The 17813-nt window shown below is 49.8% G+C and overlaps 7 protein-coding genes across 7 annotated transcripts; 5 read left to right on the forward strand and 2 right to left on the reverse strand.

Moving 5' to 3' along the window:
• Positions 1-39: 39 nt before the first annotated feature.
• Positions 40-950, forward strand: N7457_004621 (type 1 glutamine amidotransferase; the record flags this gene model as incomplete). The annotated part of the gene is made up of 2 exons (XM_057175666.1): positions 40-280; positions 343-950. 2 exons carry the CDS (start codon positions 40-42, stop codon positions 948-950), a joined length of 849 nt encoding a protein of 282 aa, XP_057032713.1.
• Positions 951-1634: 684 nt separating this feature from the next.
• N7457_004622 (OTU domain-containing protein) lies at positions 1635-3174 on the reverse strand (the record flags this gene model as incomplete). Its single annotated transcript, XM_057175667.1, has 5 exons — positions 1635-1766; positions 1830-2176; positions 2229-2487; positions 2546-2958; positions 3057-3174. 5 exons carry the CDS (start codon positions 3172-3174, stop codon positions 1635-1637), a joined length of 1269 nt encoding a protein of 422 aa, XP_057032714.1.
• Positions 3175-4302: 1128 nt separating this feature from the next.
• Positions 4303-6686, forward strand: N7457_004623 (FAD-dependent oxidoreductase; the record flags this gene model as incomplete). Its single annotated transcript, XM_057175668.1, has 8 exons — positions 4303-4328; positions 4425-4562; positions 4623-4726; positions 4780-4883; positions 4943-5318; positions 5372-5682; positions 6006-6297; positions 6373-6686. The coding sequence occupies 8 exons, from the start codon at positions 4303-4305 to the stop codon at positions 6684-6686; spliced, it is 1665 nt and encodes a 554-aa protein (XP_057032715.1).
• Positions 6687-6935: 249 nt separating this feature from the next.
• N7457_004624 (uncharacterized protein) lies at positions 6936-8562 on the reverse strand (the record flags this gene model as incomplete). Its single annotated transcript, XM_057175669.1, has 4 exons — positions 6936-6971; positions 7036-7289; positions 7356-8391; positions 8449-8562. 4 exons carry the CDS (start codon positions 8560-8562, stop codon positions 6936-6938), a joined length of 1440 nt encoding a protein of 479 aa, XP_057032716.1.
• A 2286-nt stretch (positions 8563-10848) lies between these two features.
• On the forward strand, positions 10849-11423 carry N7457_004625 (TVP15 family protein; the record flags this gene model as incomplete). The annotated part of the gene is made up of 4 exons (XM_057175670.1): positions 10849-10868; positions 10917-11032; positions 11092-11181; positions 11251-11423. The coding sequence occupies 4 exons, from the start codon at positions 10849-10851 to the stop codon at positions 11421-11423; spliced, it is 399 nt and encodes a 132-aa protein (XP_057032717.1).
• A 1665-nt stretch (positions 11424-13088) lies between these two features.
• On the forward strand, positions 13089-14787 carry sreA (siderophore transcription factor SreA; the record flags this gene model as incomplete). Its single annotated transcript, XM_057175671.1, has 3 exons — positions 13089-13354; positions 13421-13923; positions 13979-14787. The coding sequence occupies 3 exons, from the start codon at positions 13089-13091 to the stop codon at positions 14785-14787; spliced, it is 1578 nt and encodes a 525-aa protein (XP_057032718.1).
• A 356-nt stretch (positions 14788-15143) lies between these two features.
• On the forward strand, positions 15144-16238 carry N7457_004627 (CapA family protein; the record flags this gene model as incomplete). Its single annotated transcript, XM_057175672.1, has 1 exon — positions 15144-16238. One exon carries the CDS (start codon positions 15144-15146, stop codon positions 16236-16238), a length of 1095 nt encoding a protein of 364 aa, XP_057032719.1.
• Positions 16239-17813: the final 1575 nt, after the last annotated feature.

Below are 17813 nucleotides of genomic sequence, written 5' to 3' on the forward strand. Positions count from 1 at the left end.
TATAAGCCAGCATACCACCTGCAGTTCTATATGACCGTGATGCAATCCCCACTCCGAATCGCCGTGTTGGAATGCGACACCCCAATCGACAGCGTCAACCGCCGCTACAATGGATACGGCGGGGTATTTCGAAAGCTTCTAAAAGCCAGCGCCAATGCACTAAATCAGCCTGAAACGCTGAATCCAGAGACGGGTCTAGAAATCAAAGCCTGGGATATAGTGAACGACGACAAATATCCGAAGTTGGAAGACGTCGATGCCGTACTTCTCACAGGATCAAGTGTGTTGACTCAAGACACTCGGAGCATTTACTAGACACTAACATAGGGGGCATAAAACCAGAACATAATTCTTTTGAAGATATCCCCTGGATCAACCGCCTCGTGGAATTTACTCAGCAAGTCCTCGCACAGGATCGAGTCCGCCTACTCGGAATCTGTTTTGGACACCAAATCGTGGGCCGCGCATTAGGAAGCAAGGTTGGACGCAGCGATCAAGGGTGGGAAATTGCAGTTTGTGATATGGACTTGACAGAGAAAGGAAAAGACCTGTTCGGACGAGATAAAATTGTAAGTCTTTCGCAACCTACGCATGGTGTAACACGGCATTGCGTCAAATACGACAATCGAGCTAATTGCTTTTTCTTCCACTGCAAACAGCGCATTCAACAAATGCACCGGGACATTGTGTATAATTGTCCCCCCAACGTGATTTCGTTGGGCTCATCCCCGCTCTGCGCGGTGCAGGGTATGTATGCACCGCGCCGCTTTATCACTGTCCAGGGCCATCCTGAATTTACGGGGGATATCACCACGGAGGTTATCCAGGCTCGAGCGAAGCAGGGTATCTTTAAGGAGGATCAAGCTCGGGATGCTCTGAGCAGAGCTAATATTGAACATGATGGTGTTACCATTGGTGTGGCTTTCCTGAAGTTCCTACTGGAGAACTAAAAGCAGGAACATACCTCCGATGTGACACCGGTGAACTGCATTAGAATTGGTTTCGCTTCTGTCTGACCCTGCGGAGGGTCTGGTGGTGGCTGGCTGGATTGCTTTTAGCCTGATATCTAATAGATCTATTTATGTACATAGGCAGACAGCGGTATCTGGCGAATCATTAGATGCTGAGTGCATTTCAGTACTTCAAGTGCTGCTGGGAATGACGAACAAGTTCATGCAAGTATATGCAGTGTAACCCACCTATATTATCTACTTCTATTTGCCATTTATCACACCGAAGGAGACCAGAAACTACGAAATGCGTACAATTAACAGGGTCCAGTTGAAATTCGTTGTAACATTCAGGGAATCTATCTCAAAACCCAAGCCACCAACACCGGATCATGGCCCTAAGGGCGAGATAAAAGAAGAGTCAACAAGAGCCAGATGTAGTGACTCTGGTAAGCAAGGGGGGAATAAAGCCCCGGTATCTTCGCAGTCAATGTCATCGAGGACTGCTCCAGGCAATGTCCTCATTCAAGTTCATAATCAGAGAAAACGCCTCCCTAACATAGGGCGATGCAACATGAAAAACCTCAATCGCTTCGTCACTAACGCCGTTTTTGATGCATAAAAAAGCGCTCAAGATGGTCAAAGGTCGAGCCGGGGGCTGGACACAAAGAAACAGAAATCAAATCAAACCGGGCGAGGACGGGAAAGTCGGCGGCTGCGACGACATTGTTTTCCCTCCGCGTCCGATTGTTCCGGGGTAGTGTTCCCAGGAGGAGAACGGTCTGTGTCCTGACCGTCTTCTGCGTCGGAGTTCATCTATTCAACAAAGTGTTAGTCAATATCCCAATGGAAAAACAGTCATGGTTGGGGTGAACTAACTCGAAGATTCAAGGATACGACCTCATCGTGCTCATCCCTGAATGAGATCCCAACGCCCAAAGTGAGATTGGAAACAAGGCGTTTTTTGGGGCGGACATGTCGTGCGGGATGAGGGTCTTCTGAATCATCGCTATCATCTGCGGACCGCTTGCTGCCTGTGCTGAAAGGAGAGGAGGAGCGTGAGGCCTGCAAACTTGGTTTGATGGGCATTGTGGGGGCAGCTTTTTTATCGAATGGCGCATCGGGCCCCTCATCCAATAGAGCAGCAAATGCGCGGTCAATGTCACCACGACACCTCTGAAGCATGTCTACGATGGTCTCCCGGTCATATCGCCCGCCAAGTCCTTCTTGGATGGATTTTATATCCCAAGGGGGGGTAGAGGTCGACAGCAAGACTACCATCATTGGATGTATGATCGCCAGAGGATTTTGGCTCGGCCGGAACTCCCTGTTCACGGGAAACGGTATCAGCGTCATGAGCTGCATGGCCATCAACAGTCTCTCCTTGTGAGGGAGTGACACTTTGATGCTCATTGTCAGCTGCGGAATCTGCGATCGCAGGCTGGATCACGTCGGGTTGTTCCACGACCTTCAGTTTGGTAATAAGTCCTTCATGTGTGGCGTTGATGACCCGCACTGAGGAGTAATGTTTGAAGTCCTGCGATCGTTAATATGAGCATAAGATTCAGTGACATGAACAAAAGCAGATTACATACGTGAAAGGCTACATGCAGAACGCTCCGAGACTCATTTTCAATGGCATTGATATCCCGAAACACTGATACACCGTGCATGGTGTAGACGTTCAAGTCTACTTTGAAGACCTGACAAAATGCCTGCAGGTGCTCGGAACTACCCCACGCACCGTTCTTCCGGGAGGTGGCGATCATTTCTTGGAACCGAAGTTCCATGTCCGTCTGTGAGGGAGCGGAGACATTGGCCGAGCGGGTAGCATATGCAGATGCGGCCGCACGTTTGGGACGTCGACGCTCCCCACCTTCAGCAACGACAAATTGCATGAAGTAGTCTTTGTTTGCAGCCATATGATTGGCTAGCAATTGGCGGATTTCATCTGCATGGTGGGTGTCGCCATACAGTTGATCGGAGAGGGAATAGTAGAGACAATTACCTGGGATTGGACGCGTCAGAGTGGACGAAACAACGCGATGCAGCTTCCAAAGAGCAATATAGAGCTCATGAACGGCATGAGGTATCAGATTGACTTACCGTCTCCCTCGGTGGGAAGTGCAAAAAGGCCTCTTTCTTTGAGAGAGGGCATCTCCAAGCTCGCATGTTGCGCGGGTTTGGCTCGTTTGGCCTGCTGGTCCCGCAACAGGCTAGGCATGGTTGATGAAGGAGGGATTGAAGGAGGTAAGATTGGAGAGGGAGAGATAAGAGGAAGAGGTGCTTCTAATAATGTAGGCATCTTGAGAGTGGAATCGTGAGAATCGGTGCCTGTAAGTATGGGCACAATTCTGCCACCATTGGTGAATTGTGACATCTTAACAGGCTAGAGGGAGTCGGCATTGATGGGGGTGAATGAAAAGAAGACACAATCAGATCAAACCCCAGGTGAGGGAGAATTGAAAGAATGATCAGAATAAGGTACTTGATCTATGAATAAGAAAAGAAGAGCCCGCAGAATGAATTTACTTCTTCGGCTCTGCGGGTGATTTGAAAAAGGAAATTATTCATCCGCCGCCTAGTTGAGGGCCGGAACGAGGCGGTGAGCCCCAAGACTCGGTGATTGGGCGTGCGAGGGTCTTTGTCCACTATGACATCGTCCAACTTTCTTTTCTATTCAGGGTTTCAATGGGTATTCACCGGATCAATTGATTGTATATTTTATCAACAGCAATTGTGGCCAATTTCCTCAATCGAAAACCACATGGAGACGCAAGCTTCAACAAAGTTGAGCGCAAGTCGCAAGGGGATCAAATGTGATCGATAACGTTCAATTGGAGTGGAGTCCGGAGTGATGGAGCACGCGGGACTTTACGGAGTCTCCTTGCTGGGTCCAGGGCTGGCATACTCGAGAAATAGGCACTAGATCGAGGGACCAGCAGTTTGGCTCTACCATGGGCAGCATTGAGACCTCCGCAGCTGGATATGGAGGTAATTGCAGCTATACGGCCTGGAGACCGAAGTACACAACACCTCCGCACAATGCGGAGGTGTATTTTTAAAAGTTGACCGCGTATCCATTCACATCTCCACTGAAAAACTCTAGCGCGCTTATGTGTTTTTTCAAGCATCCCATTGGCCACAGCTCTACACCGCCTCGGTAGAACTGCCAGAATGAGTTAGCTGCCCAATGAGATAATCAGACCCTTACCAGCCACCTTACCAGTCCTTACGGCTAAATGTCCCCCTCACCCCGCTTGGCTGGACCTCGGACACATAAGCTCAGCGCTTCCTTTTGATCGGTGTGAGCCTCGTCTTTCTCACATTTCAGGTGGTCAAAGTGTCCAAGATGACGAATAACATTGTGGTTCTGGGGTAAGATCCTCGAGCTCCGACTCGAAGATTTTTTTTTTGTTTTTGAGCTCCACCCTGGCAGTATTTCCGTTGAACCTCCACTGACCAATGTAACAGTGCCGGTGTGTCTGGTTTGACAACAGCCTACCTTCTGTCGCAAGACCCCGCCAACAAGATCACCGTGCTGGCAAAGCACATGCCAGGAGACTATGATATTGAATATGCGTCTCCATGGGCCGGTGCCAACTACATGCCGTATGCTATAAAATCGGCTCCTCGCTAAGGCGGACTTCTAATCAAACAATTAATATGCAGGGTAGGAAAGGAGGGAAGTGATCACCAGAAATGGGAGCGCAACACCTGGCCAGCATTGAAAGAAATCACGGAGAAATACCCCGAGGCCGGTATCCACTTCCGAGGTAAATCTCTCCAGAATCTGCCCAGCATCCGCAGGCCCGCTTACAAGATCCAGGTACCTTGATCTACAACAGAAAGAAGGATCAGGAATCAGACACCGGAAAGTGGTTCTCGGAATTGGTCCAGCCAAACCCGTGGTATAAGGATGTCGTGCCTGATGTATGTCTGACCAGAAGATGCTTCCACAAATTATCCGCAGACTGACATCAAGATTCTAGTTCAAACCCGTTGCTGCCGATAAATTGGCCCCTGGAATAGATAACGGTCAGGAGTTCACATCTGTCTGCATCAACACCGCTGTCTACTTGCCATGGCTGGTGGGTCAATGTGTGAAGAACGGTGCCGTGTTCGAGCGAGCTGTCTGCAAGCACATCACCGACGCCGCCAACGCACACCACACCGGCCAGAAGGCTGACGTGGTGATCAACTGCACCGGTCTCTCGGCTAAGACCCTCGGCGGTGTCCTTGATGACACGATGTATCCCGCACGTGGTCAGATCGTCGTCGTCCGCAACGACCCCGGTCCCATGATGTCGCAATCTGGAACTGACGACGGTGAGGATGAAGCGTTGTATATCATGACTCGTGCTGCAGGTAAGATCTTACATACTCCATATAAAATTAGACCATTGGCTTATCAATCGCAGGTGGCGGTACAATCCTCGGTGGTTCCTACCAAAAGCACAACTGGGATCCCCTCCCAGATATGAACCTTGCCAACCGCATCATGAAGCGTTGCATTGAGATCAGCCCCAGTCTCGTTAAGAAGGGGCAGGGCATCGAGGGACTGGATATCATCCGGCACGGCGTCGGCCTGCGCCCCCTACGAAAGGATGGCACTCGCATTGAGAAGGACAATGTCGACGGTGTGGCAGTTGTCCACAACTACGGTCACGGCGGATTTGGTTACCAGGCTTCCTTCGGCTGCGCATATGACGCTGTAGCATTGGTCAAGGAGGTCCTGCAGAACAAGTCCCGCGCCAAGCTTTGAGCTGTGTTTCATGGGCGAAAAGCGTGTTGTACAAATTGGGGGTTTTTTTCACTCTTGCATAGCCGTCACAGAACAAAGCATTCTACGTGTATTTATTGCATATGTTTGGTTAGCCTATTTGGTCGGTCCGTATATGCCATCATGACGTCAATTGATAATCCTGTGGTGCATCCATCGCCGTTTGAAAATCACTAGGAAAATGATTCAACTATACTAGAATCCTCCAAGTAGCCCAATATGTCGAAAGAAACCACTCTGAAGATCGACAAAGTTCTGAATGAGTTCGGCAGGTCCCCTCTACACGGCACGGCACTTGCGAACCCCCGGAACTCAATGCTAGCCCTGAGATAGTGCTAGCGATGCTCATAGATGCCCTGATCAAGGCACGGCCGATCTCCCACGAGTTAACGCAGAAAACTATGAAGACACTGATTGAAGCTGGATATCATGATATCAACGTTCTCTCAAACAGCTCGTGGGAAGATCGAACAATGGTCTTGAGCGAGGGAGGTTACAACCGATATCGAGAGCAGTGTGCTACCAATCTCGGAGAGCTTGGAAAACTGGTTGTTCAGGAATACGGTAGGCTCTTGCTTCTTCCTCGGGACTTTAATGTTCAATACGGAAGAGAGTTCTGACATTATTTAATCATGGAAGATGGGGATTTGAACAATCTCCTCAAACAGGCCAACGGAAAACGAGAGAAAGCCAGGATTTTGTTGAAGGAGGTCAAGGGGATTGGTGACTTGGCAGTAGAGGTGTTCTTCAACAATGTCCAAAGCGTTTGGCCAAGCATTGCTCCCTCCGTGGATTCTCGAAGCTTGAAGACAGCAGCGGAGATGGGGATGGGGACTGATTTGGATCAAATATACGAGGTGCTAGGTGAGGACCCTGTGCGAATGAGTTGGTTTGCCAACGGCCTCGCTGAGGTTCGACTGGAGAAAAGGCAAGAAGTAATTGAAGAGGTTTGAGAAATACATGCCAGTTCCATGAACACATGTAGTGACTGGTAATAAATAGCGAATATAAAAATATTTTGACAAGCCAGCAGAGAAATGAGACTTTTCCCGACCTGAAAACGTTCCAGTTCTTGAATTAGGATTTTCATCTTTCGTCTTCACTCAGATCATTCGTCAGGAGCTCGTAGCAATATCGCCGATAGAGCTTCAGGAAATCAGACTCGGGAGCATTATTCTGATTATCTCCCGCCTGATCGCAATTTATCGGCTTTTGGGATGTGGGGTCAGATGGACCGTCTATTCAATTGGAAGTCAGCAACAGCCTTGAACGGGATTTTTGGGAGTGTACAGAGCCACTCACCACCGGAACTATCGCTGAGAGACTCAAGAATCCCAGGAAAGCGGTGCATCCCATCCAACCCAGATTGTGGAATACAAGTTCCGAGAGCAACGGTCCTATGACAGTACCAGCGCCAAATACGGCATCAAGTAGCATGTATCCCTCGGTAACCGCAGCCTTCTCGCCGTATATATCAGGGTGTTCCTCCTGGATGGTCTTCACAATCCGTGGTATCTCCGTAACCAATGGGGTCAACGATGTATTCAAACCTATCCCTATTGATTTTGTTAAAAGGTCCGTAGGTGTAACTGGGCGTTCATCAATAGCAGACTTTTACTTACCAACGAAGGATAGCAGTATGCAAGCCAGAACTTTATCTGTGATATCGTCGTGTTGTATAAAGGCAAGAAGAACAACTGCTACTGCTGAGAGTGTGAAACCAAGGGCCGAGATCAATCGTACACCATATTTGTCTGAGATCATCCCAATGAATGGGCCGATCAATGATGGAATGGTCAAGTTCAAGAACATGGCTCCTGTAGCACCGGACATCCAGTGGAAAGTCTGCTTGATGAAGATTGGCAGGACGGTGTCCATGGCACTAACCAGGATTGTGTTGATGAGGCATCCATAGAGTGCAGCAAATATACAATGGTTTCGAAGAAAGCCTCCAACAATAGTGCACCAAGAAGGATCTATTGCAACACTGGCAGAGGGTTCGCGGCAGTGTGAGAGTAGCGGTGTTGTCACATTGGGATCTCCATCTCCAACAGTCGATAGGCGCCGTTTGCCATTTGCAATGGCACTCTTTGTGCCATTTCCATTCGGAGCGGAACAGTATCCAGTGGTAGTATCCTCCACTCTATATTTCGCAGCAGTCTTTCTGTCAATCATGAGTAGAATAAGCACCAAGCTGACGAGGACCACGCCAAGCCCCATGATAAAGACAGGATAGAACCCTGCTTTCTCGTATACAATTCCTCCGAGAGTGGGTGATACGAGCACCCCAAAATTCATACCGGAGAGTCCAAAGCCAATCCAGGGCCCCAGCTCGTGCGACTCGATCGTGTCCACTAGCAGCGTCAAGCCAGCAGTGTAGACCACTCCCGCAGATAAACCCTGGAAAATCCTTGCCATTATAATGACCCATGGCTTGGCTCCAAGCATGAACAAAAGAGTGGCACCGAAGGCGCAAGAGAGGCCTCCCAGGAATGGCACCTGGCGTCTCTCGCATCTTCCGACGATCCATCCTGCTATCGGTGCGCCAAGTACCATGGCGAGTCCGAATACGGCCAAGGAGGTTGATGTCCAGAATGGAACGTCGGCTTCTGGCACCCCGTACCGAACGGTTAGAGAGAAAGGAAGCACGGATACGATCTAGAGAGGGCACAGGGTCAGCACTGCCATTAGACAGCTAGGTTTAGAATAACCTACGATCCCGTAAAGGAATCCATCAGTAAAGGTCGTTGAGAAGACAGCTAGTCCGATGAGCTGCTTTGATGAGCGGAGATCGAAAAGCCATGGTTTATCGAGCGAGGTATTCTCCATGCCCAGTAATTCGGAGACGCAATAAGAACAACAGACACCGGAATCAATTTGATTATATCTTCAGGGTCGTCACAATAAGCGACAATGATCTGTTCGGAAAATAGGGAGATTTTCAGAGGAAAGCCTAGTGCAAGCCAAAAATGTAAGGGGGAAGGTGCAGTCAAGACAGACGCCGCAAGTTCAAGTACTTTTGCATTGAGGCTATGGGAACGCTGTTTAAATTAAGTCGTACTATCGATTCCGGAAGCAAAATTGCAGCAAGGACTGTTCTCTTGGACTCTTGGCCAGCGAGAGGGAGATTGAACCAGTCACTCTCAGTATCTCGGGCTAGTTCGTAGATGAACTTGCATGGATGGAGAATACATGCAGGTCTATGCATGATCTATCGAAGATCACCACCAGCGATTGGGCCAATCACTCGGCAGTGTGTAAGATTCTCCGCCATCGAACAAGTTGCACCGGCTGAATGATTTGTCGCGGGGCAGCTGGAATCCCAAAGCATCTTCATAGTTCGCCCAAATGTATTCAAAAGGCTTCGGTGGCAACTTAGCCTTTCTATTCGGGCCCGACAGAGCAGAGAACAAGTAATATGTATTCTCGTGTGGCTGGCATCGGCTTCAATTGCCATTGCATTCCCGATCAACGTTGCTTTTTCGGTTTTGCTTTTGTTTTTGCGTGGGATCGAGTACATAGACCTTTGACAAAATTCCGGTACATTTTCTTTAATTGCAAGAAACTCCGACCTGGTCTCGATATATTCTACTAAATGTATTGCGTAGAGAAGAGGTCTGAAGTGCGAACCCTACATCGTGAGCGCTGAATGGAATTTTTCAAGGTCGAAAAGAAGACCTGTAGCCGGCGGGGCTGAGGTATATATCATTGTTCTCAATAATCGTGATGTGATAGCAGCATGAACGGATCTGCAACACTTTCAGGCAGGGATAAGACTACAATAAACCGTGGTGAGCAGCTGGGATGGGGTGGGAGGAGAAGAGCCTGAGGTATTTGACATCATCAACACCGTACACACTGTCTCTTCTGCTCTAGGTTACTTTCAGCATCATCTTCCGAATCTTAAAATTACTCGTCTTTTGGCTATCACCACAGTTTTAATTGATCAGCCGTTCCATGAGCCGAGAACATCAAAGATGCGGTTCATTGGCATTGTGGCTACAAAACAAATAGAGAAGAGAGATAAACCATTATATGAGTAAAGAGACGTTAGGATGATTTGGCCCCCCAATCCAAGCGAACGACGTCGAGTTTCAGCCAAGGATAGCTGGCCGAGCATCCCAACAGTTTGTTTATACTTCTTTTGTTGGTGGGAGTACCAATGGAAGACATGGAGATATTGAACTACAAGTATTGCGAAGAACAAGACCGATTCAAAAATGAAGCTTTGACTTAGACTGTAGGCCTGCTGTCTGATAGCTTGGATTAGATCTGTCGGACTGAACAGCCTGTGTCTATCATGTCCTACAAGGATTTCTGCAGATTTATAGCCTATGTACACTTCAAATGCAGATTTTATGTTGCCCCATCTCATTGTAGGTCGCCACATGGAGCCAATATATAAGTTTGCCTGCCCGAATCTTGTTTACGCCTGGCCTCTTTGTTATTATATATCGCGCTTTCCGTGAGTTGATTCACACCGAGAAATGCGTTCATAGATTCCATTATACTAAAATGCAACTGGGACCTACCCAAACTTTGATGATAATCGCATCAATCACACTGAATATGAGACCGAAGGCCTGAACTGAAGACATACCACATAGCCCTAAGTCAACCTTGGAAGGAAGCATAATGCGAAAGGCGGTATAGCGCTCGAGGTGGCTGCTCACGTGAGTGCTCAGCGGCCTTGGCAGACCCGCTGAGTGCGACAGCGCAGCAGCTGTCCAAGGCCTCATTTCCGCTTCGCCCCTGTTCAGCTTCTTTTAGACATCGACAAGCCGTGTGATCGAACGCGTGTTCTTCAACTCATATCAACCCAGATCTCCCATTCCAATTCCAGAGGTGCGTTTCCTTTGGGCCTAGACCCGGTAGACTGGGGTTCGGCCTGGCGAACCCCGGCGAACAGAGCCTCTGTCAGGCACCATCTTTTTTTTCGCATCATAAGCTGATTTGAAGCCATTAAAGATCAGGAACGCTCCTTCAATACGCATTCTCCCTCTAACGACGCTTCACGGCTTTGAAACGACCCGCACTTTGCAAGATTGATTTGCGACCACAACACCCTTAAGATCACTTCTATTGATTAGGTTCCATTCAAGAAAAGGTGCCATCATGGATTTCACGAATATCTTGTATGTTATACGTTGTCGAAATTGGGGATGAATGCTGATCGGAGGTAGCCGTCTTGTCAACATCGCCGTGGGTGTGTTTATGGTGCTTGGTGGTATCAGTAACTTCTTTACTGGCACCTGGAGCTCATTCATTCTGGGCGCATACGCCGTTGTCTTCGGTCTTGGTAGGTTTTGCGATCACCCGAATGAGAAACTTAGACGTTCCCCGCTAACATTCTTCTAGTCGTTGGTGGACTCGAGTTCCTTCCTCACGTCCCTGATTACGCCTACCGCTATGCGTCCTTCCTTTTCTCTTTCCTCGGCCGTGGTGTCTGTAAGTTCCTCAGCATTTGCCAGTCCTTATACGAAATGGAATTGGGTTGCTAATTGCTTTCGCCCGCAGTCTACATTTTCATCGGTTCCATCTTGTTGCACGACCACGTCATGCGGATCATCGATGGCTCTGTGATCGCCGTCATCGGTCTCGCCTACATTGCCCTCGAGTTCATTCCTTCCATCGAGCCCCCCTCCAACATGCGCGAGTCCGATCAGGGCTGGGGTGCAGAGCAGGTCTAAGTTGCTACATACATGTAAGCAACGATGATCGGTTCCTGTCACGTGATCATACGTGCACCGCGCGGGTGTCGTGACGGGTACTTTTTGTCTCGATGGGTTTCCTCCTAGGACATGTTCGATCCGCACAACCTTCAGAGGGACTGCATTTCGACCTAAACGGGGAAAGGGCAAGTGGAAGAAGTCAAGACGAGAATGGAGGATGATCTTGCTGGGTGTCCGAGGTTTTTGTTGATACCAGCTTGGAGGATGGAGCCATCTGTACTATATTTGGACGTGAGCTAGTGTTTTAGCAACATTATTGGCATGCTCTCATGATTTATTGAAACCTCGCTTATTGCAGAATCCGGTGAGACATCTGATAATTGTATGGTGGGACTATCGTTAATTTAATACCGCCTGGATGTGTATATTGTGCTGTGCAGTCCTCAAAGTACACCGTGGCGATATTACTTTCGGCTGGTTCCATCCCGAGGAGCCAATCGGATCGTGCAGAGTCTTGATGACACCGTTTGTCAGCCCGAGCGGACCAATCAGAGGAGGCAGATATGGGATTTCCCAGCATCGCCCCACCATCGACTCACTCGGGAAGGTGCAATTCCCACTCTTTCCACTGATTTCCACCTTTTCGGCATTTTTGCTTCTGAAACTAAGCTTCATCAGGGAGTGGAGACTGCGATCTGGGGACATGATAGTCTCAAGATCAGAGATTTCGATGGTGATGCCTAGAAGAAAAGCAACAAAGATATCGAGTAGAAGTCGCTGATTAGATGAGATGCGATGCTCGGCAGTGTAGATTAGGGATAGATTGATACGCCGTCGATCCCCCAAAGGGGGTTCTTAGATCGATAAACCCCAATCCCTTTTACCTTTTACCTTAGATAAGGAAAATCGGTCTCGATTCCCTCTTTGTTTTAATTCTCCTTTTTCATCTTTTCATCTTTTCATCTTGGTCACCTTCCACCCTCCGTGGAATCTCACCATCTCTCTCTCACTCTCTCGCGATCTCGCTGTCATCCTTATCGCCCCCATCACATCTGGTGTGCCCACTTCGCCCAGTCCTAACGCGGAGTGATCACCAGCTTGCAGCTCCCTAGCCTCTCAACCAATCCCTGCTTTGCTGGTCGTCCTTTTGTATCAGCCCCCCCGAAACGAATCCCATTCCTCCACAAACGTTCGCTAGCCAGATCAGTACCTGTGGTGTGCTGTCAACTGTCGCAATCGCCATCACCTGACCATCTCACTTGGGTTGCCACTATTCCCTACAAATCGGTTAATATACTTGGTGGCGGATCGACTCATCCAATCCACTCGACCCTCGATTCACTGATCCCTCCGTGGCGCCATCCGAAATCCCTCCCCATCGACCTCGATCCCGATTTCATCGTCCGCTCTGCGATTCTCCGAGCCTGCAGCATCGTGGCTGCAGATCATCCTTCTGGCCTGCCTTTCTCATCTTTCTCCAACCGTCAGCTTGACCGACATTTGGTTTTCGAGTGATACGGTGCATTCTGCTCTCGACTGTGGTGCGACATCAGGATCCTAGGGTTTTCATCTATTCTTTTGTCGGCTTTTGTTGCGTTCATTTATAATTTCGTCGTCTATCGACCTCAGGCCCAAGGAGCCCCGCCCCTATAACGTATAGTAATGTTAGCGTCCGTTCCACAAATGGAAGCGCTTCATTCGCTGCCTCGGAACCCGGACGTTTCAATGCGACAACCCTCGGCGGAGGATCTGGATGCTGCACAGCAGTTGATCTCCTCAGCACAAGCAGGTCGTGAACATATGGCAGATAAACATCGGGAGGATCCCATGGCTCATGGACCTGGCCAATTTGCATCAAATCAATGGATGGGACAAAATGACATTAGCGAGAAGACATCGACATCCCCCTCGAGCCAAAAAGATACCACGTTCCTGGGGCATTCATGCAGGTGAGTCTTGTTTGGATGGTCTCGTTCGCACTGAAGGGGAAAAGCTAATTCTCTTCTATCATTTAGTAATTGCGGCACAAAAAGTACACCACTCTGGCGTCGTTCTCCAACGGGTGCGATGATCTGTAACGCCTGCGGTCTCTATCTCAAGGCTCGCAACGTCGCTCGTCCCACGAAACGAAATCGCATGCAAGCTGAGAGTGGTGAGAAGCCTCCTCCTTCAACTACTTCTCACTGCGGCGGCTCCTCAGGGGGCGGTGGTTGCAAGGGATCGTGTCCTGGCGGTGGAAGTTGTAATGGAACTGGTGGCGCAGAGGGATGCGACGGATGTCCAGCGTACAACAACCGGATCTACAAGTCTACTCCTCGAGGCGCGTCTGCCATACAATCTTCATGGGGGCGTCATCCAGCACAAGAAACTGACCCGGTGCCGCAAGAGGAGCCACCGACCAAGGCTCCTGCTCCTGCGGATGGAACTAATACGTTAGTCGCATGTCAAAATTGCGGTACAACCGTAACTCCCTTGTGGCGGCGCGACGAACAGGGCCATCCCATCTGCAATGCTTGTGGTGAGTTTCAGTCCCATGCAAAATCGATGATCGGGAGATATCTAACATTCCGCAGGATTGTACTATAAGCTCCACGGATGCTATCGCCCCACCAACATGAAAAAATCCATCATCAAACGTCGCAAACGTGTTGTTCCCGCTCTACGAGACCAGTCTCCTACTGCTGCTACGCTTTCTTCCAATGGATCGTCGGCATCCCCGGAAGCATCACCTGCTACTCTGGCACATGGCTATGAGGATCACCATAGATACATGAGCAGTGAGCCCCTGGACCACTACCACGTGCATGGAAAAACCGAAGACGCACCTCGCACCTTGCCTTTTGCTCCACCGCCCGTTGATTTCACTGGTTACAATGCCTTATCTGTTCCCCTTACACATGGCCTTCCTATCTCCCACGGCTTACCCAAGCCCTTGGGAGTGGAGCGGCTGGGACAATCGCCCGTGTCTCACTATGGGCGACGGTCTGCATCTCCAAATTCCATCAACCTCCCTAAAAAGCGGACTTTGGCCGAGACAGCAACGGAAGCTTTGCCGACTCCGTCCACATTGGAAGCCGGATCGAATCAACTGCCGCCGATTATGTCCTCGGTCAATCCTACTCCCCCCGGCCGTCTCAGCTCTATTTCGTCCATTCTAAACCAATCAGATGTTCGGGGCGAGCCGCGCCCAGATGCCAATCTGGGACGTCCTCAACCTATGCACCATTCCGTCTCCCCCTCGCCTCACCCGCCGCAGCCTTTGCCTAGCATTGCATCTCTTGGCGATTCGGTGGATCGCCGTGCCCGACTCGAACGGGAAGCCGAACAGATGCGCGAGATGCTCAGAGCGAAGGAGCGCGAACTGGCAGAGATGAGACGGTAGACTCGACCTCACGGTGACGAAGATAATGATATTCGTATAATGTTTTGCAAATTGGTGTTTTCCGTGAGATAAAAGGCGCACAAAGATACCAACTCACGTTTCCGGGATATGCTTTCCCTGGCTGTGTTATTACTTGAAAAAAAGGTCTCAATTGAATTGTATTCTATGATAGGGAATCGCCCTCCGTTTATTTTTAGGCAGTTCTTCAACCTCTCTTAGTCATTGATGTCTTAATCTACGCTTTTATGACCGATGTCATAATGACCCTGAACATCCAACCTCGATCCATTCGACCTCAACATCGGATCTGTATTCTCCAAACCTATACCTAGACACCGAGCCTATCAATTCCCACCATGGCCTCCCTTAAAACGTTCACAATATCGTTCACAGGCGATGTAATGCTCGGCCGCCTTGTCGACCAATTAATGCCCGAGCACGTCGATAACGAGCACGACCAACGCAAGGCGGCTTCCTTCATAAAAGCCAATCCAGCCCAGCTAGGAAAAGGAAATTACACCCCATCGTCGCCCTGGGGAACAGCCTTACCTCTCCTTCACGCCTCCACACTTACCTGCATCAACCTCGAAACTGCCGTAACAACAGCACCAACCCCATGGCCAGACAAGGTATTCAACTACCGCATGCACCCAGCCAATCTCGGCCCTATTCTGCACGCCGGTGGAGTCGACTACGCCAGCCTCGCCAACAACCATACCCTCGACTTCGGCGTCGACGGGCTCAAAGAGACCGTGCAGACACTGCAAGACGCGAAAATCGCCTACGCAGGCGCAGGCGAGAACACCGAGGAAGCACGTAGTCCTGCCGTGCTCCATATAGCCAGACCCGGAAAGGATGACTACACGGTACACGTGTACTCGGCATCCGACCACCCGCGCGTCTGGGCCAGCGTGCCGGGATTCCATCTCTTCGATTACTCGCGCGAAACTCGGACCCGTCTACGGAGCATGCTGAACAGTGCGGACAAACCCGCACTCAAGGTTTTCTCGGTGCATTGGGGACCGAACTATGCGTGGCAGCCTGACGGGCGGATTCGATCATTGGCCCATTTCGTGATTGACGAGTGTGGGGTGGATATTGTCCATGGACACTCGTCGCATCATGTGCAGGGAGTGGAGGTTTATCATGGCAAGCTTGTTATCTACGGATGTGGGGATTTTGTGGATGATTATGCGCTGAATGAGGAGTACCGCAATGATCTTGGGGCTTTGTGGAGGGTGGTTGTTCAGGAGGTGGATGGGGGAGTTGGGTTGGAGAGACTGGAGATCTTCCCTACGCGGGTTGAACAGTTCCGGGCCAATTTGTTGGATTCGCGTGATGCAGATCATGTATGGGTGAGGCGGAGGATTCGCTCGCTTAGTGCGGATTTAGGCACGAGTGTGAGGTTGCAACTTGGGGAGCATGGGGAGATTGTGGTTCAGTTGTCTTAGCGATTATGATATTGCGATTGTCACCGTGTTCGGTCAGCGCATCATACGATTATCTCGGTCCACTTATGTAGACCGCGCTATTGATGATGTGCATGTGGCCCAGAGATGGGCTCACTGTTCATAAATTGGCTATCCCAGATCGATCTCGTGGGAAGCAGAATGACAAATCTGATGTGCGATCTGAGAGATTGATCTCGAGCTTCGCTTGATCTGCCTTGCTCCCAATGTCAGGTAATCTAGCGTCATCAGATAAAACCGCGAAATCCAGACCAAAATAGACTGTCGATCAACTCGGCAACATGTCTTCCCAGACATTCCGAGGTAGCCATGCCGGTACACACCCTCGAGCTCTGTACTCGCACTTTTAGGCTGTATGGTCGCGGCAAGTTCCGTGCACTGGCCTTTTGTATGGCTGTTGTGGAGACCATCCACTGCATTATTGAAATATGACGATCATTTGGCTGTTTCATGGGGGCCTACGGAGTAGTGCAGGACATGATTTTGAGATGCCAACAGCCTATCCTATGAGGGATGGTCTACGTAGTAATCTCTAGGGGCCAAGGCAATCGCGAAGACCATGAAATTCAAATAGAAGAGCTCAAGTACGTAGAAGCGCGAGAGTCAAGGAGCAATAGCATTCGCATCAGGGGTGCCCATGCCCTAACCCAATAGAGAAGTGATGCGAGCGATCACTATTTCCCGTCGATCCTTTTCTTCAGTTCCCCCCGAAGACATTTACGGTGTATCGAGTCATGAATCATGGATCATGGAGGAGTTCCTTTCACATCTCCATACGGAGTACATAATCCACACGTTCAAAGTATGTGGATGGGCTAATTTGGAGAAGATGCAGTGGAAACCGTGCAGCGTACGGAGTATATACCTCCAACAACCAAGGCATTTGGCTGAAAAACCGACGGAAAACACCACCAAGGCTGGGCCTCAGAACAAATGCAACATCAAGGCACCGTGTATATTATTAGGATGACCGCAACGTGGCAATATCGCTCCACTTCGCAGTACCCTTTCTTGCGCAGGAGATCTACAGCCAGTGAAGCCGCCCAAAATTCTACGAAAGTGGGCCTTATCGAGACATCTACTGCATACCCAGAGGCCCGTTCTCAATTACCCACTCCGAACGAAGAAATTTGGAAAGAATAGCTCGGGTCTCCCACGAAAGACCTCCGCGGCGAGATGTCAATCTTAGCCTCATTCTGCGAGACCTCCGCCGAGCGGGATCCATTTCTGTTGTTCGCAGTGGAGAATCGGTGACTAAAAACCCAGCTAAACCGTTTCATAGAGGCTTTTCCTACATGTGGGCATGTCCACACGCCACATGGCGTGTATCCGAGAACCCTCTCAGCGAGCCAAGGTCTCCCACCAGGCTGGATGGGAACCTGGGATCGCCGCTGGCGAAGCGCTATTGAGCAGACTATTCGAAATCTGTGGGGAGTTCCCATGAGATGACCAACGAGGTCTGCTCGTGCGGCGCATGGAATATTTCTCCGCAGTTTGTGCAAACGTTGATCGACCTCGAGATCAAGTTCAAAAGAGCTTTTCTCCGCCCACCGGCTC

Source organism: Penicillium paradoxum, assembly GCF_028828445.1.
Source record: "Penicillium paradoxum strain IBT 22861 chromosome Unknown utg000004l_segment0_segment0, whole genome shotgun sequence".
In the NCBI taxonomy this organism is placed as follows: domain Eukaryota; kingdom Fungi; phylum Ascomycota; class Eurotiomycetes; order Eurotiales; family Aspergillaceae; genus Penicillium; species Penicillium paradoxum.